This window comes from Pelecanus crispus, chromosome W (genome assembly GCF_030463565.1).
Source record: "Pelecanus crispus isolate bPelCri1 chromosome W, bPelCri1.pri, whole genome shotgun sequence".
NCBI lineage: Eukaryota > Metazoa > Chordata > Aves > Pelecaniformes > Pelecanidae > Pelecanus > Pelecanus crispus.
The window spans coordinates 12,185,861-12,205,071 of record NC_134675.1 but is presented as its reverse complement, the minus strand read 5'-3'; the positions used below and the strand labels follow the sequence as shown (position 1 = coordinate 12,205,071).

At 58.3% G+C, this 19,211-nt stretch overlaps 1 protein-coding gene across 1 annotated transcript; it reads left to right on the top strand.

Moving 5' to 3' along the window:
* The first annotated feature begins 431 nt into the window (after window positions 1–431).
* Window positions 432–8,986, top strand: LOC142596433 (transmembrane protein 8B-like). Its single transcript, XM_075725530.1, has 13 exons — window positions 432–534; window positions 2,939–3,128; window positions 3,735–3,942; window positions 4,231–4,364; window positions 4,499–4,758; window positions 5,018–5,373; window positions 5,695–5,791; window positions 5,999–6,108; window positions 7,450–7,621; window positions 7,820–7,998; window positions 8,086–8,232; window positions 8,307–8,423; window positions 8,651–8,986. Exons 1-13 carry the CDS (start codon window positions 432–434, stop codon window positions 8,984–8,986), a joined length of 2,409 nt encoding a protein of 802 aa, XP_075581645.1.
* The last annotated feature ends 10,225 nt before the right edge of the window (window positions 8,987–19,211 follow it).

The window sequence follows — 19,211 nt, the reverse complement described above, 5'->3', positions numbered from 1 at the left end:
TCCTCCTGCCCCTCCTCCTGCCTCCGCCCGCCGGTGAGTGCCGTGGGGCCGGGGGCGGGGGAGGGGGAGGGGGTGTGTGCGTGCAACGGGTGTGGGGCACACATGCGACGGGGCACAGGGACGAGTACGGGACTGGGTGCAGGAGTGCACATGAACGGAACATGGTGTGCATGATCAGTGGGGCAGAGGGTGTATGTGCAATGGGGCACCGGGATGCACATTAATGGGGCACAGGAGTGCTTGTGCAATGGGAATGAGGTACACATGCAATGGGGTGCAGGGTGCATGTGCCGTGGGGCGTGGGGTGTGTGTGTGCAATGGGTAGGAGGTCTACATGCTGTGGGGCGTGGGGGGTGTGTGCAGTGGGGCACAGGGATGTGCTTTCGATGGGTATGAGGTACACGAGCAATGGGATGTGGGGTGTGCATGCAATGGGGAAAAGGGTGGATGAGAATGGAGCACAGGGGGGTGTGTGCAGTGGGGCTACAGTGTCTGCCTGCTATGGGATGCAGGATGCACATGCAATGGGACATGGTGAGTCTGTGCAACACAGGATGGGGTGTGCATGCAGTGGGGTTTGGGGTACATATACAACAAGGCACAGAGGTGTGCCCAGTTTGGGTGCGGGGTGCATGTGCAATGGGGCACGAGGTGCATGTGTGATGGGACACAGAGACACGTGTGCAATGGAGTGTTTACATAATGGGGCACGGAGATGCATGTGCAGAGGGTACCAGATGCCTATGCAATGGGGTGCAAGGATGTGCGTGCAGTGGGGCATGACAATAAGCATGCTGTGGGGCATGGGGTACCCATGCAGTGGGGCATGGAGATAAATGTGCAGTGGGGCACAGAGGTGTGTGTGCCAGGAGGATGCAGGTGGTGCACATGCAGTGGAACACCCGGGGGGGACAGATGCATGGGCAGTGGGTCCGGGAGGCTGCAGATGCAGCGGGTCCCCAGGGCAGAGGGCTGTGCGCATGCAGTGGGGCAGCGGGGATGGACAGCATGCAGAGAGGGGGATGTGCGCGCAGCGAGGCATCGGGATGTGCGGGGGGGGCGCCGGCGGGACTATGTGAGGCGATGAGCGTGCTATGAGGCACGGGAGCTGGCTTGGAGACGGGCAGGGGGATACACGAGGGTGTGGAGGGGGCAACCCCTGGGGAGGGGGACAACTGGCCGGGGGCTGCCCGTGCAGCGGGGCCGGGCTGCAGGGCGGGGGCCCCTATGGGGCAGCTGTGGGGCGGCCACGGGAGCGGTCCGCTGTGCTGACCGTTGGCTGCGGGAGCTGTCCGTGGTGCTGTCCACCGGCCGCGACCTGGTGCTGCGGTCCCGAAGCGGGGGGGGTCCCGCGGCTCTGGCTGCTAGCCCAGGGCAGAGGAGCACTTGCTTTCCCTCCTCTATGGATAGGAAATCCCACTCCGTCCTCCAGCACTCTCCCCTGTGCTCTGGCCACACCGCCACGGGGCTTCAGTCTGACCCTCTCCCTGCAGCTGGCTCCCTCTGCCTTGCCCCGGGTGAGTGGGCATGGGGAACTGCGCTGGGACTAGGAGGGTCTCAAGTGCTTTCCCCCATGCCATCTCCTGGAGTTGTGTTCAACATCCCCTCCTCCCTGGGGTCCCCTGCCAGGTCACTGTCCCCACGTGGGGAGGGGAGCTGTGGAGTGGCTTGGTGGTTCATGGTGTGGAAATTGGGATCAGGTGCTCTTGCACTGAGACAGGTATTTCATTCCTGGCTTGTGTTGGCTGGCAGCAAAGAGGAGGGGGAGCTGCCTTTGTTCCAGGCAAGAGAGCAGATGCATGTCAGTGTACAGCTGGCTGGGGCTGCACACATGCAGCACAAACACACATGCACACAAGCACGTGCGCGCACTCCCAGCCAGGTGCATACTGTGCAAAGCAACCCTTCTCAGCTATCCCACTCCCCACTGGATGAGTCCTCCTGGGCACAGCCCTGCTCCCAGCCCATCCTCTGCTGGCATCCCCCTTGCCAGCAGCTTGTAGGGAGGTGCATCTCGTCCTTGGTGCATCTCTAGGGAATAATGGATGGGTCTCCCAGGCTGGCACTGGGGAAGTGTGGCAATGGTAGGGTGAAGTTACAGGTGCTGTCTGGAGACCAGGTCTCCCTTGTCTCCACTGTGCCAAGGAAGTGGCTGCCTCTCTGCTGCCGGGGCTCCTGGAAATCCCTGGAAATCAAACTGTTGGACAGTTGGGCAGGGAGATGTGGCCCTAATGAGTGCTGTGGGCTTGCAGGAAGTGCCTTGCAGACATGGGGCTGTGCACACCTCCACTTTGCCGTGCATGCAGACAGCACCCACGTGTGCATATGTGCACGCACACGTGCACCATTTCTCCTCCACAAACCACGGGAGAGCTGGGGGGCTGTGCAGGAAGTGCACTGCTTGCTCCTTCTTCTTGTGGCTCTAGGGGTGGGACTTTGTGGTTTATGATGGGCTCTGTGCTGAGCCTCCTCGGCAGGCAGAGAAGGGGGGGAATCTGTGTCCCTGTGGGAGCTGACCTGTTGGGGCAGAGCTGGAGCCATGAGGAATGGCCCTTTATTACAGGTAAAATGCAGGGAGCAGGTCCTCACTGAAGAGGGCGATGAGTTGAAAGAGGTGGGCTGCACCTAGGCAGAGCCTGAGCAGCCAAGGCTGAGGGCCCTTCAGGCTCCAGAGGATGAGTGCCCACAGCTCCAGGAACTGGGCTTGAGGCAATGTTGAACCAGGCATGATGATGCAGACTGCCAGGGCTGGGAGATGCAGCTGGGACAGCTGACATCAGCCCTGGGGACACACTGAAATGGCACAGCCCCAGCCCCTTCTGCCTCCAGGCTGCTGGTTTTGGGGCATGTTCAGATCCTGGGTGGGCCTGGTCTGGGAGGTGTGCTGCACCCCCCCAGCCCCCCACCCTGCTGAGAGCCCCTTGGGTCTCCTCTGCAGATGGGCTCTTCATGACTCACTACTTCACCCGCACACCACGCAAGCTCAGCCCCTTCCGCTCCTTTGCCAGCATCGAGCTCTTCCACTTCCACATCCCCGAAGACACAGTCATTGCTGTCTGGAACCTCATCACCTTCAAGGAGCAAGGTGGCACCTTCGGGGACCAATGCCCAGACCGTAGCATCACTGTGTGAGTAAGCAGCCTGCCCTGTCTGTTTCCTTCCTGCCTGCCCCTGCTGCCCCCTGCCTGGACTTGCCTTGGAGGCTGCCTGCTCTTGTCTGCTTCTTGCTTGCACATGCACATGCACATGTGCATGTATGTATATGCATGCACACATGCATACACATGAGGGGCACTCATGCATACACATGCACACAGGCATGTAGATGTGGTGCTTAGGGACGTGGTTTAGTGGTGGAATTGGCAGTGCTAGGTTAATGGTTGGACTTGATCTTAAAGGTCTTTTCCAACCTAAACGATTCTATGATTCTATGATATATGCACATACATTCACACACACACACACATGTGCACACACTCACTCACTCCCCATGATTCATCTTCCCAGGACTGTTGCAGGCTCCACTCTTTTGTGCATCTCATACATGAACTGTTTTGCTTGAACACCCATGCAAGGAAGCTCACAATCTCCAGCAAGGTTCCAGCTTACAGACGGCTTCCCCATCATGTCTTTGAGCTTCCTAATAGCACAGAGGACAGACCTCCACGTGTAGGGCAGGCTGGCCCTGCCACGATGCCCAACCTGCGCCCTACTAATTGCTGTCTCTCCTGCAGGTATTTCCGCTCAGGGGCTCCCTCTGTCATTAACCCACTGCACACCCATTTCCCCAGGGACACGGCTGTCCCTGGCTCCTTCGCACTGACCCTCACCTGGACCCTGCCCAACCGCACCACGGGGGTGTTCAATGTCACCAGCCCACTGCCTGGGGACTGGTTCCTGGCTGCCCACCTGCCCAAAGATGAAGGCAAGATCTCTGTCAAGGTGAAGGGCTTGGGGGGACTGTGGAGTGGCGGGGCTCACTGCAGGACTCTGCTGGGGCCTGACTGTCCTGGGCTGGCAGTGCCTGGGGCAGGTGTCCCAAGTGGGGCACATGGGGGGGCAGGAGGACTACCACATCTCTTGGTGGGGGTCCTGGGCACATCTGGATGGAGGGCACCTGGGCAGACTGCACCCCAATCCCTTGCCGCGGTGCGGGGTCAGCAGCTGGGGGATGGTGGCTCTGTGCGGCCGGTCCCCCCCTGCCCCGTGCTGACTGTCCTGTTGGTGCAGGGGCTCTACGAGGAGTGCCAGTATCTCTTCCAGCCACAGCTCATTGTGCAGCGCCTGGTGAACATTGCCACGCTGTACCCCGGTTACGTCACCGAGCAGAGTATGGCCCCCCACAACCGCTCCTGCCTCTACAAGTGAGTGCGAGAGGGTCTCCTAAGGAGGAGGCATCCCCAGGGTGGGGAGCTTAGGGTGCCCCATCCCTCTGGCTTGCCTCCCCAGCTCTGTTGGTCCATGCTGAGGAGCAGGACCTGACACTACTGTCCCGCAGGGTGTTTGTGCCCAGCTACACATCGCGTGTGCTGGTGGAGGTGTTGTGGTGCCATGGGGCCGAGGGCTGCCCACTCTGGCTGCGCATGCGGGCCAAGGCTCCCCCCTTGCACAACTCCACAGCGCTGGACTGCCGGGAGCATGCTCCCTGCCAGCTGTCACTGGACCTGCCCTTCTGGCAGCACTGGTACTATGTGCTGGTGGAGAAACACCCTGGGGTGCCGGGCACCATCTCCTTCCAGGTCACCGTGCAGCTCACAGGTGAGAGTGCACAGGGAGGTCTGGGTAGGGGGCATGGTCTTGACTCTGCTTGGGTGACTGGTGGGAGGGCAAAGGATGCCCGCAGGATCTGGCCCCAGCTGGGTGCAGGGTGATACCAAGCTCTGCTGGGATGGGGACACTGGGAGGCGTTGGGGCTGTGTTGCAGATGCAAGTGAGTGGTGGGCAAGAAGGGGAGATGGGAGCTAAGAGGGGGCTGGAGGGGCTGTGTGGTGCCCAGGCTGACGGCTCTGCCCTCCAGATTGCTCCCGACCCAGCCTGGCCCGTCCACCCTTCCTGCCTTCCAGTGACTCCATGAACATGCCCCACTCCTTCGGCTCCGCGGGTGGGCTGGCACTGGGGGACAACCCTCCACCCGCCAGCCCCAATGGCACGAATCACCTGGTCCCTATCCCCACTGCCTCGCCCGCCGGCGAGCGGTGCTGGCCAGTCCGCCCCACGCTGCGCAATGAGCTGGACACCTTCTCCGTCCATTTCTACATCTTCTTCGGGCCCAATGTGTCAGTGCCACCTGACCGCCCCACTGTCTTTGTCATCAACCTCCTACCAGTGCTGGACAGCGGTGGGGTGCTCAACCTGGAGCTGCGGCTCAATGTGGTGAGGTGGCCATGCTGCACCCTGGACGGGGCAGAGCAGCCTGGGGGGGACGGGCTGGGAGATGGATGATGTCGGGGCTGCAACAAGGTGAGGGACAGGATTGGGGGTGCTCTTGGGTCATGGGCCATGGTTTGGGAGCTCTTGGGTGATAGAGCACAGATTAGGGTGCTCTAAGGGCAGGATGATGGCCTGGATTTGGGGTGTTCTTAGGTGATGGGCAGTGGGTTAGGGCACTGCTAGGTGGTGTGCTGCGAGCTGGGTGCTGTCAGAACACAGGACATCCCCAGCACTGGTTTAGGCTGTCTCTTCCTCTGCCATCAGAGCTCCCTGTGTGGTGAGAATGCGACAGTGTTTGGGTGTCTGAACCATGAAGTTCCGCTGATGTCCCGTGACAACGCATCAGTCACCTGCAAGACGGGTAGGCTGGGCTGTGCGTGTCCATCCTGCCATGGCTGTGGGGGTCACACCCACCCACGGGGGGGTCCAGCGAGAGGCTGGGTGGGAGAAGGCGGAGACCATGGGGGCATCTGGCCCTGGAGCCTGGCACAGGGTACCCTATCCCAGCTCTGCCCAGGGGAAGGGGCTGCCCCCCGCTCTACTCACCCAGAGCTTTCCCTGCCTGCAGAGTCCCTGGCAGGCTTCCTGCTCTCTGTCAATGCCACGGCCAGCCTCAGCCGCCTGCGGATTCCCTACCCCCAGACAGGCAGCTGGTACCTGAGCTTGCGCTCGCTCTGTGCCACGGAGCATGGGTAAGAGCCCCGGCATGTCCTTTCCCTGTGTGCCCAGAGGGGACGTTCCCACCACGGCCTGCATCCATGTGTGCCATGGGTCTGTGGTTGTACCTGGTCCCTGCCCAGCATGACACCACTCACGTGGCTTTGCGGGCTGTGTCACCGTGTGAGTGCCTGCGTGGGCACAGATGGCTCTAGCTTGTGCCTGCCTGACCATCTGTGGGTCCCCCACAGCTCTTCCCTCTGTCTCTTGGTTAGGAAGTGCCTGTCAGCTTGCGAACGCCGTGCATCTGTTGGTGCCTGCCTGTCTCCGTGGCAGTGCCCATCCATCTGTACCCGTGCCTGGGAGGGGACTGGGCTGTCACTGCGAGGACAGGGCTTGGCTGTGTGTATGAGGGGGCAGCTCTGGTCAGGCTGCTGTGCTCCTGCTCCACTCAGCATCTCCAGGGACCGGTCCCGTGTCTGCAACTCTGCTCCTGGCCCGTGTGTCTGCCTGAGAGCCCTGCAGAGGAGAAGGGTTGTTGTGTGCATGTGTCTGTACTTGTGAGAGTCCATGTGGGGCTCTGTGCTGTGCAGACGGTGCTGCGTGTGTGTTCAGTGCATGCATGCAGACAGCACTAGGTGTTTGGTGCATGCATGCAGACGGTGCTGCATACACATTTGGTGCATGCATGCAGACAGCACTGCGTGTGTGTTCGGGTTTGTGCAAGCAGACAGGGCTGTGTGTGTTCTTTGCGCATGTGTGCAGATTTGGCTGTGTGAACACACACAGGAACAGCAGACACGCATGCAGATGCACCCTGTGCATGTGTGCAGATGGCACTGTGTGCATGTTGGGGTGCCTGTGCGTGCACAGGCAGCACTCGGTGCATGCTGTCCGCATGTGGGCCTGTCTGTGTTCCTGCATGCTGGAGGCTGCTGAGGTGCTGGGTGTGTCCAGAGCAGCGTGCATGGGAGGCGTGGGGCAGCGGGGGTTGGTGTGCCTGCTCTGACTCCTGCTGCGTTTCCAGCTCACACTGAGTTGCCAGTTGTGGTCGGTCCTTCCACAACACGGTCACGCGCAGGCGTTGCAAGGCACAGTGTTTGCACAGCAAAATCCAGACGAAATAGGAGCCAGCTGAGTGCATTGCTAAAGGCAAAGTGGGTCTAAGTGCAGCCACATTCCTCCTGCTCGCCCAGCCTGGCACAGACAATTGCAGTGCAAAGATCTTTGTGGACCAGCTCTGAGCTGCCACGTGTAGCACCAAAGCAGCTCATTTCCACGCTCGCTGAGTCCCTGGGTCTCCCATTATCAGCAACATCTGGGTGCGGCAGGTGCCTCTGGTGGAGGTGGGAGCTGCTCGAGGGGGCTGACCCCCTTCTCCTGCGCTGCAGGTTTGAGCCTTGCACCAACGTGACAGCCGAGGTGTACCTGCGTGCCTACCTCACGCCCTGCATCAACGACTGCGGCATCTATGGCCAGTGCAAGCTGCTGCGCGCCAACGACTACCTGTATGCTGCCTGCGAGTGCAAAGCTGGTGAGAACTTCCCCAGGCACCCACAGTGCCCACTGCACCTGGGGACCCCCCTGGCATCCTCCCCTCCTCCCCGGGGGTTGCGCACCCCATTAGTCCTCCTGTGCCAGCTCTCCGCAGGGTGCTGGAAAGGGGCTTCCCCGCTCCTTCCTCAGCCGCTGCAGGTGCTGCAGGGGTAACAGCAGCTCTCCCCGGCCACAGGCTGGAACGGCTGGGGCTGCACGGACAATGCTGAGGCTTTCTCCTACGGCTTCCAGCTCATCTCCACGCTGCTGCTGTGCCTCAGCAATGTCATGTTTGTGCCTCCTGTGGCCATCGCCATCCGCAGCCACTACCTCCTGGAAGCCGCCATCTACATCTTCACCATGTTCTTCTCCACTGTGAGTGTGGGACTGGGGGCAGCTGGGGGGCAGGCGATGGGCCGGGGCTGTGTGGGGTGGCTCTCACACCCTTTCCCCCTACCCCAGTTTTACCACGCCTGTGACCAGCCTGGCATCGTGGTGTTCTGCATCATGGAGTATGATGTGTTGCAGTTCTGCGACTTCCTGGGCTCCCTCATGTCCGTCTGGGTCACCGTCATCGCCATGGCCCGGCTCCAGCCCATGGTCAAGCAGGCAAGTGGGGGGAGGGGGCATGCGGGGTGGCCAGGGAAGGGACCCATCCTGACATGTGCCCTGCTGCCCCACAGGTGCTGTACCTGCTGGGAGCCATGCTGCTCTCCATGGCTCTGCAGATGGACCGCCACGGGCTCTGGAACCTGCTGGGGCCCAGCCTTTTTGCCTTAGGGATCATGGCCATCGCCTGGGTAAGGAGATGCTGTCCCTTACGTCCCCATCCCGGCCGCGCTCTGCGTGCTCTGCATCCTGCCCAGCCGTCCAGCCCTACTCCCCTGCCAGCATCTCCCCTCTGCTGCCTTCATCCTTCCCCATGAACCACCTTCCCTGGCTCGTGGGGGACATGGCACCACAGCAGAGGGGCTGTGCCCATCCCCGCGAGAGCTGCCTCTTCCAGACCCCCCTTTCCCCACCGCAGACGGCTCGCACCATCCAGCGCCGCCACTGCTACCCGCCGACCTGGAAGCGCTGGGCTTTCTACCTGTGCCCGGGAGTGCTGATCGCAGTGGCCGCTGTGCTGCTCTATGCCTTTGTGGAGACGGAGGAGAACTACTTCTACATCCACAGCATATGGCACCTGCTTATTGCCGGCAGTGTCGGCTTCCTGCTGCCACCCCGCGCCAAGCCCAGTGGGCACCTGGGGCCCCTGCCCCGGCGCAAGGGCTGCAGGTACCAGCTCTGCATCAACGAACAGGAGGAGCTGGGGCTCATTGACCCAGCCATGGCCTCCATCAACAGCATTTGTACCAGCTGATGCTGACTCCTCTGTCATCGACAGCAGCCCCATGGGGCCCAGCACCTGCTCTCTTTGCTGGCCACCCATCCCAGGAGCACCAGGACTCCTCCGGGCAGGCGCACAGCCGCCTGTGCTGCCCTGTTCTTGCAATTACAGCCTGGTTGAACTTGTCTCCAGGAGTTGCTGCGGCTCAGTTCGGTGCAGAGCTGGGGAGGGCTCGAGGCTGAGCTGGGGCCACACTCCCCTCTTTGCAGGACCATGGAGGTGCCCAGGGGACATGGCTGGGTGCAGAGGGGGGAATAGCAATGGACTCCTGCTCTCGCTCAGGGTCCTGTGGCAAGAGCTCCCACTCTGCGGTGGGCTGCTCTGGAGCTGACGCAGATCTGTCATGGAGCAAGGTGGCTGGCAAGAGGTGGGGGTCCAGGGGCTCCAGCTATTTGGCTCACTGCAGGACAGGCTGCAGAGCTGGGAGGACATCACCATGGTACTGAGCTCTCGTGAGATGGCTGTTAATGCCTGACCTAGGGGGAGCTGTGCTGTGCCAGGGCAGCTGGGGTCCCCCCCAAGCCGGCAGGGCTGTGGGGAGCCCATAGCCCTGAGGGAAGCTGCCAGTGGGGAGTGGTCCCAGTGCTGCCTGCTGTGGCGATGCGTGGGGCCACATCCCCAGCAGCCCACAGCCCCAGTTATGTCACCCCACTGCCTGAATCAGCCCCCCTTGCTGCCCCACATGTGGGTGCACCCACCCAGGAGCAGTGGAGTGGCAACCTTGTGTCTCTGTTGGTGCCACCAGCCATGAGCAGCTGCCCTGTCTCTGCAGGGCACTGAGCATCACTGGGAGGGGGCATTGCATGGCCTGTACCCCCCCATCTGGTTGGGGCAACCCTGTTCCTCACCCCCCCCCCCCCCCCCATGGTCAGACCCACGGGCTCAGCACCCACCTGAACTGGTGATGACTGTGGTGTGGTGGCAAACAGCTGAGCTGTGCATGTGGCACAAGGATGGGGTGTTTCCACCCTGCCCCTGCAGCTCGTTGGGGGCAGCAAGATGGACCAGAGAGGAGAGGGGAAACCCCACTGCCCCTTCTCACGCCTGCGGGGGACTGCTCTAACCTCCCGGCTCTTCCTAACCCTGCAGGGATCTTCGGGGGTGAGTCCCCAAGCAAAGCTCTGCATCCTGGTGGTCACATCCTGACTCAGCAGAGTCACCTGCCAGCAGCCCCCCTCCCCGCACCCCAGGGACAGAACCCAAGTGCAGGGAGATTTACTGGATGCCTAACAGGGATAGCAACTGCTGGTGGGCAGCTCCGTAATAGGATTGCAATCTAATTAAACCTGCTGCTTGGGAGCTGGGCCCCAGCTGCCGGGTGGGCTCAGGGAGCTGTGGGGGCAGCCCAAGGGGACACCGGGGACAGGGCAGGCAGGAGCAGAAAGAGGGGTGAGCTGGCGAGGGCCATGGCGGCAGGTTCAGGGCTTTGCTGCCTGCATCTCCGGGCTGTGCAGGGGGCAATGGCTGCAGGGAGCCAGTCTGGCGTGGAGGTGTGCCAGGCAGCCCAGGCAGCTGGGCAGGAGCCCCAGTCACTGTGCAAGGGGGCTGGGGGACCTGCACCCGCCACCCTCCTCCCCCTGAGAGCTCATCCTCCGGCCCTTTCTCTGCCATGCCAAATGCCCTGTCTGGTCCGGCCAGGGGGCTTATTAAGGATTTTTTTTTTTTAATTAAAAACGTTTCTCACTTCACCAAGTCCAATTGCATCCTCCCAGCAGTAGCAGCCCCCAGAGAATGAGGGGCTCAGCTTTCACATCAGCAACACACTGGAGCACGGTGCGTGCTGAGCACAGGGCTTGTGCTGCCCTGGTGTGCACACCAGCCTGGCAGGTGGCCCTGCACACAAGCACCCCAATTTTGTGGAGTGGTCAGCACTCCTCGCAGCATCCTTACCCTTCCCACATCCCCTGGCTCACTGCTGCAGGGCTGAAGTGCAAACCCACTGTTTGCTGAGTTTGTGTAGACCCTACAATAACAGAGCCACATTCCCCTTGCAAGCAGCTGCGCAGCCCCTGGCCTGCCCCACGGCAGACACTGCCAGGTGGCACATGCAGGTCCTGACCCCCAGGGGGTCCTGGCAGAGGTGGGCAGGGGATTTAGCTGGCAGAGCAGCCTGGGGAAGCCCAGAGGAGCCATGCACCAGCTCTGCTTCTCCAGGCTGCTGGGGCAGCTCAGCTCTCCCTCTTGTTTTAATTAAACTCACGACTGCATTTTTCATCTCAAGGACAGGCCAAGTGGCTGAGCACACTGCTGGGGAGGGAGCCTGGCCAAGCAGTGCTGGAGGGGATCCAGGCACTCTGTGCCAGCCCAGCTCATCCCCCAGGGCCCACAGGCTGCCTGCTGGGAGCTGGGAATCCCCCTCCCCACTTCCCCCACCCAGCCCCAGCAGGGCAGAAGCCCATCCCTCTGCCCAGGAGGCTGGCACAGCCTGGGGGGGCATCAAGGTGGGGTGCAAGTACAGGACGGGCAGGGCCTTCTTGCAGGACTGAGAGGTTTTTGCTCAGTGCTCCTGGCACCAAGCATGGTAAAGTTGCTCTCTCCCGTGGGACACCCAGCACAGGGTGTGCAGCACTGTCTCTCCCACCAAGCCTCACTGGGAGTGTGCTGGGACACCCCATGGGAGCCCCCGGGTCCCCTCAGCTACCTCCCCTTCATTGTGGGGTCAAGAGCACCAGCCTGTCCACCCCTATGGGGCTGGGTGAGCTTTACCAGTGCATTCCCCATAATCTCCACCCTCGGCCCTGCGGGGATACGCTTGGGGTGAAGGCTGGACTATTCCTTTCCCCCACTCCAGAGAACTGGGGTCCCTGCGACTCCTACCCCCCCCCCCCCCCCCCCCCCATGCAAACAGCCTTCCTGATGCTCCATCCCTGCCTCTGCCAGGCACAGCAACTGCATAACCATGGCAACAGTGTCCCTATAACAATCAGGTACATCTGACATCCCCATGGCAACAGACTCCCTGAACAGCTGGTGAAGAGCTTCGCTTCCTCGATGCTGGGGAGGGATAGGGGGATTTGAGCCCCACTAGGGCGGGTGGCTGCAGGGATGTGGGGGCAGACACAGCCAGGAAGGTGCCTGGGGCAGCACAAGCCGCCTTGGCTTCTATCCTGCCAGGGAGGCTGCAGGGGACACAGGCGATGCAGGAGAGGGAGGTGGCCCTGGGGACAGCATCGCCATGGTTCAGCCTACTGTGTCCCAGCCCCATCCTGCCTGCTGGGCTGTCAGTGCCATTGGGCCGGTGTTCCCTGCTCTGACACATGCTTCATGGAAATGGGTATCCCAAAGGCCAGGACCATGCTTCCCCCCACAACTTCCTCCCACCCCTAACTCCCACTGCAGGGATGCTCTGCCTCCCTGTGGGGCTGCCAGGCCCTGCCACTGCTGCCTGACCATGTCTGCCAGTGGCCCTGATGCAGTCTGTCATTGCAGACAGCAATTGCACGCCATGCAACTTTAATGTGTCAGGCCTGAATTATTGAGCCCTGCAGCGGGCTGTGTGCACGCAGGCAGGACCCATCATCCCTCCTCCTCTCCCTGCCCGCCCACGCCCAAACAGGCAGCAGCAGGCGGGGGCTGGCGAGAGGTCCCAGCCTTTGGGGTCTCTCTGGGTGCAGGAGAGTACAGTGCCCCTTGCTAGCCCTGAGGGCTGTGAGGTGTGTGTGGCAGTATGGCTGTTGGTGCCACCAGCTCGGTTGCCTGGGATTTGGTGGTCCCTGTGCGATGAGACCCCAAGGATGGCATTATCTCTGCAGGGTGCAGGGACAGGTGTATAGGGAGGGATGCACCATCCTGCTCTGTCCCTGCCTTGGCATTTTGTCCAGCATTCCCTGCATCCTCATGAAGCTCCATGGCCAGAGGCAGCAGATCCCCCACTGCTGCCCCGGAGGTCCTTGCCCCCCCTCCTGCTCGCTCTGCTGCCGGGCCCCAGTGAAAAGAGGTCTTTCCACCACAGTCAATGTAAATCCTGCTGTGGGTGCAGCCAGAGCTTGCTCCCTGGCCAGGCACAGCTGTCACTGTGCCACTCTGGAGATGATGAAAGGCTGGGAGAATGGCACAGCTACTCTCTTCTTTTGCAATTTGCTTGGTGCACCCTGCAGTCACTTGAGTTTCTCATCAGAGTAGCAAGCCTTGACTACCCTCCCCATGCAGACCCATCCATCACTCACGGTTGGCACTGCTGCACAGACCACAGGCACTGGAGCCACCTGCCCTGCTCTGTCCCTGGCCACCCCTCAGCCCCGCAGCCAGCAGCCCGGCCGCAGCCAGCCTGGGGGGAGCAGCTCTGAGCAGGCAAAGGGACCTGGTTTCTCCCGGTGTAACCCACGAAGACCCTGTTTGGTCACCCTTCCTTCTCCCCCATCTCCTAGCCCTGTGTGTCACCCTCCTGCTGTCATCCCCAGCCCTCGTCCCATGTTAGGGACACCTCACAGCTTCAGCCCCAGTGTGGAGGGTGCTGGGCAAGGGCCAGGTGGGAGCTACAGAGCAAGCCCAGCCCCAGTGCATGCTCCTGCATTACTCCTGCCATGGGGCATCTCTCCAGGTCCCTCCACTGGGGCAGCACCATGCTGCAGGTACCTGTCCCATGCATCTGGGACAGAGCTGAGCATGACAGCCCAGAGCAGGGACAAGGGGATCTGGGATGGACCCAGGGCATCAGGAACCATCATTGCCCCAGTGGCACCCTGTGCCACAGTGCCTGGAAGTGTGAGAAAGCAGCAGGGTGGCAGGGGATGCACAATTTTGCATGAGGGTATGGGTGCACGGGCCATGGAGCTGAAGGACAAATGGCTTAGCTGTACCCGCAGGGACCAGAGCATCACAGGGGTGCTGTGTCAAGGGACAAACAGCAGCTGCCACGGTCGCATGCTGGGGGGAAGCAGCGGACAGGGAAGGGGGGACACTGTAGCACAGGAGACTGGGCAAATGTGGCGGTGATGCAAAGCACCACAATTTTTAGCCGCTGGTAATTGAATTTCTTGGAGACACTGGTGGGGGAACCCGCAGGGGGGCCGGACTTGGGACTTTATCCCCAGCAATTTAGAAGAGGGCTGTTGAAGAGCTGCTCTGCCGAGCGGAAAAGCCACTTGAGCTGTGTTTAACTTCATCAAGGGAACTGCACAGAAATCAGGGAGCTTGCTAAAAGAAATTAATAGAGCAGCCAGGAGGGCATAGCGCCTGCAGACAGCACGAGAAATGCTCAGAGCAGCATGCTGGAGACTTCCAGTAAATGAACGCGTCCTTTAACGAGATTTGCAGGGTCATCACGGCCAAGGAACGGGAGAACAGATAGGAAAGGGCACTCCTCAAGGAGGGGAGCTGTGTCAAACTGAAGAGCACGGGAAAGAGGATGAAGTTACATGGAAAACCAGAGCAAAACAACCCCTAAAAAGGCTTTGAGGAAGATCTTGGCAACAGTGTAAAATTGCAAATAATTTTGCAATGCCAACTTTGAGGCATTGCTGTAGCAATGAGACTTTGGGGGTGTCCAGGGACGCACCAGAGCACTGCGACCTGGACCTGTCTCCTTTGGATGAGTCTTGGGGTAGGACCTGCGTATCCTGCAAGCCTTTGCTTTTTGTGTTAGGACAAGGAAGTCAAGCGTTTCTAGCCCCAGAGCAGACATCCAGTGCCCATATATCAACACAGAGGGATGCCAGGCTGAAGGAGCAGCCTCAGCGCATCATGGCTGGCGAGCAGGGGAAGGATGTCTTGTAGACCGTGAATGTGAGAACAAAGTCTCCAAGTACAAAGTGCAGCTGTGCTTGCTGTCAAGTGGTAGGAAATTAAGGCAGTTACTCTTGTGAGAAATCAGCCTCACACCAACAGAAATCAAATTGTTACACCAAATGCAATCCTGGATAAATTTATCTTAAGAAGCAAGCCTGCAGAGGAAGATAAAACCACGTTAGTGGAGGCTGAGAACATTTTCCATGGGATGCAAAGCCACCGTTCCCTTTATGGCTTGCAGATTAAAGTTTTCTCATAAAAACCATTTCCCCCACTCAAATACCACCACTGAAATTTCCCTTGAGAGAACCAAGTGCTAAGCAGTATGTTGTTATGTATGAACAGTGCTCTCAACGGAAGCCGTATTAAAGAAAACACATTGAATCTTCCTGTTGGAGTGTGAGTGGTGCCTACACCAAGGGGAATATTACAGTTTATTCTTACTTTATATAAAGATGCTTCACCACCTCCAGGGATAAAACCCAGGGCTTCACATTTCTAGGAGGAGTATTTTGGCTAAAATTAAAAGGACTCGGAACAAGTGCAATCTGGAAGCAAGCTGTGGTTTGTATATGCAGGGAGAAGACATGAAAGGCCAAAGCTCAACTAGAGTTGAAACTGGCCAGTGTTGATTCAGATAACAAGAAGGGCTTTTTTAAGTATGTTAATAGCAAGAGGAGGTCTAAAGAAAACATTGGACCAATACTTGTTGAAGATGGTCATCTGACTACTAGGGATGAAGAAACAGCAGAGGCATTCAATGTGTTTTTTGCCTCAATCTTTAATAACACTGACTGACCTTAGGCTGCCAGTCCCCTGAGTCGGAGGACCATGACTGCAGGAACAGTGACGTTCCATTTGTGGACACTGAAATTGTAAGGGACCAGCTGTATCACAAGTCCATGGGGCCTGTTGGGATTCATCCCAGAGTACCGAAGGAGCTAGCGGATGTTATGGCAGGACCCCTCTCAATCATCTACCAAAGGTCTGGGGAGGTCCCTGCTGACTGGAAGCTAGCCAACATTATTCCAATTTACAAGAAGGGCACTAGGGAAGACCCAGGAAACTACAGACCTGTTAGTCCAACCTCAGTTCCTGGAAAAATTATGGAGAAGATCATACCGGGTGCTATTGAAAGCCATTTAAAGGACAATGCAATCATCAGGCACAGTCAACATGGGTTCACAAAGGGAAAGTTCTGTTTAACTAATTTGATATCCTTCTATGATAAGGTCACCCGCCTAGTGGATGAAGGGAAGGCGGTGGATGTACTTTTTCTGGATTTTAGTAAGGCTTTTGATACCGTCCCTCACAGCATCCTTCTGGACAAGTTGTCCAACTGTGGGATGAGCAGGTACACGGTGTGCTGGGCGAAGAACTAGCTGAAGGGCAGGGCTCAAAGGGTTGTAGTGAATGGGGCTACATCTGGCTGGTGACCAGTCACCAGTGGTGTTCCTCAGGGCTCAATTCTAGGGCCAGTCCTGTTCAATATTTTTATCAATGATCTGGATGCAGGAGTTGAACGCACCATTAGCAAGTTTGATGATGATACCAAACTGGGAGGTGCTGTTGACTCTCTCAAGGCACAAGAGGTCTTGCAGAGGGATCTAGATAGATTGGAGCATTGGGCAATCATCAATGGCATGAAATTTAACAAGAACAAATGCTGGATTCGGCACCTAGGACGGAGTAATGCCGGGCACAAGTATAAATTGGGAGAGGAGTGGCTGGAGAACAGCCCTGCAGAAAGGGATCTGGGGGTGCTGGTTGACAGCAGGCTCAACATGAGTCAACAGTGTGCCCTGGCAGCCAAGAGGGCAAACCGCATCCTGAGGTGCATCAAACACAGTATAACCAGCCAGACAAAAGAGGTGATTATCCTGCTGTATTTAGTGTTGGTGCGGCCTCACCTTGAGTATTGCGTGCAGTTCTGGGCCCCACAATTTAAGAAGGATGTTAAGGTCCTTGAATGCGTCCAGAGGAGGGCGACAAAGCTGGTGAAAGGGCTGGAAGGCACGTCCTATGAGGAGCAGCTAAGGACTTTGGGTTTATCTAGTTTGGAGAGAAGGAGGCTGAGGGGCGACCTCATTGCTCTCTCCAGCTTCCTGAGGAGGGGAAGTGGAGAGGGAGGTGCTGATCTCTTCTCCCTGGTATCCAGTGACAGGATGCGTGGGAATGGTTCAAAGCTGTGTCAGGGGAGGTTCAGACTTGACATTAGGAAGCATTTCTTTACCAAGAGGGTGGTCAAACACTGGAACAGGCTTCCTAGAGAGGTGGTCAATGCCCCGTGCCTGTCAGTGTTTAAGAGGCATTTGGACAATGCCCTTAGTACTATGTTTAACTTTTGGTCAGCCCTGAATTGGTCAGGCAGTTGGACTAGATGATCGTTGTAGGTCCCTTCTGACTGAAATAGAATCACAGAATCATAGAATCATTTAGGTTGGAAAAGACCTTTAAGATCATCCAGTCCAACCATTAACCTAACATTACCAAGTCCACTACTAAACCAATTAAGGGTAGAGTAGCAATTTTGTGTTTCCTGGCTTGGTGGCTGGATTATTTTTAATGAATGTAAAAACTAGGAATCATTAAGGTTGGAAAGGATCTCTAAGATCATCAGTCCAACCATCAACTCAACACCACCATGTCTACTAAACCATGTCCCAAAGTGCCACATCTACCCGTTTTTTGAACACTTCCAGGGATGGTGGCTCCACCACCTCTCTGTGCAGCCTGTTCCAATTCTTGACCACCCTTTCCGTAAAGAAATTTTTCCTAATATCCAATCTAAACCTCCCCTGACACAGCTTGAGCCCATTTCCTCTTGTCCTATTGCTAACTACTTGGGAGAAGAGACCAACACCCATCTCACTACAACCTCCTCTCAGGTAGTTGTAGAGAGCGATAAGGTCTCCCCTCAGCCTCCTCTTCTCCAGGCTAAACAACCTCAGTTCCCTCAGCCACTCCTCATAAGACTTGTTCCCCAGACCCTTCACCAGCTTTGTTGCCCTTTTCTGAACACACTCCAGCAACTCAATGTCCTTCTTGTACTGAGGGGCCCAAAACTGGACACAGTATTCCAGGTGCGGCCTCACCAGCGCCGAGTACAGGGGGACAATCACCTCCCTGCTCCTGCTGGCCACACTGTTCCTGATACAAGCCAGGATGCTGTTGGCCTTCTTGGCCACCTGAGCACACTGCTGGCTCATGTTCAGCTGGCTGTCCACCAACACCCCCAGGTCCTTTTCTGCTGGGCAGCTTTCCAGCCACTCTTCCCCAAGCCTGTAGCGTTGCATGGGGTTGTTGTGCCCGAAGTGCAGGACCCAGCACTTGGCCTTGTTGAACCTCATACAGTTGGCCTTGGCCCATCGATCCAGCCTATCCAGATCCCTCTGCAGGGCCATCCTACCCTCCAGCAGATCGACACTCCCACCCAAGTTGGTGTCATCTGCAAACTTACTGAGGGTGCACTCAATCCCCTCATCCAGATCATTGATAAAGATATTAAACAAAACTGGCCCCAAAACTGATCCCTGGGGAACACCACTCGTGACCGGTCGCCAACTGGACTTAACTCCATTCACCACTACTCTCTGGGCCCAGCCATCCAGCCAGTTTTTTACTCAGCAAAGAGTATGCCCATCCAAGCCATGAGCTGCCAGCTTCCCAAGGAGAATGCTGTGGGAGACAGTGTCAAAGGCTGTACTGAAATCCAGGTAGATGACATCCACAGCCTTTCCCTTATCCACTAGGCGGGTCACCGGTCATAGAAGGAGATCAGGTTGGTCAAGCAGGACCTGCCTTTCATGAACCCATGCTGGCTGGGCCTGATCCCTTGGTTGACCTGCACATGCCTGCTGAGCGCACTCAAGATGAACCGCTCCATAATCTTTCCCGGCACCGAGGTCAGGCTGACAGGCCTGTAGTTCCCCAGATCCTCCTTCCGGCCCTTCTTGTAGATGGGAGTCATGTTGGCAAGCCTCCAGTCATCAGGGACCTCCCCTGTTAACCAGGACTGCTGATAGATGATGGAAAGTGGCTTGGCAAGCTCCTCTGCCAGCTCCCCTGCCAGCTCCCTCAGTACTCTCGGGTGGATCCCATCCGGCCCCATAGACTTGTGAGCATCCAGGTGGTGTAGCAGGTCATTAACTGCTTCCTCCTGGATTATGGGGGCTTCATTCTGCTCTCCATCCCTGTCTTCCAGCTCAGGGGGGCTGAATACCTGTCTCATCTCATCTCGTCTCTTCTCATCTCATCTCTTCAGGTGGCCCGCTGAAACCACCTGGTGACAGTGCGGGTCACCTGCTTGCGTCCCAGGGCCGGGGGCTCACCAGAAAGGGTCTGGGGTCCAGCCCTACCCCACTGCCCCTCTTTCACTCCCCTGTGCCCAAGCTGGCGGGCGGGGGGCAGGGGGCATCCCAAGCTATGCTGTGTCCAGTGCTTTTCGGGCAGGGCAGGGGATGCAGTGTGC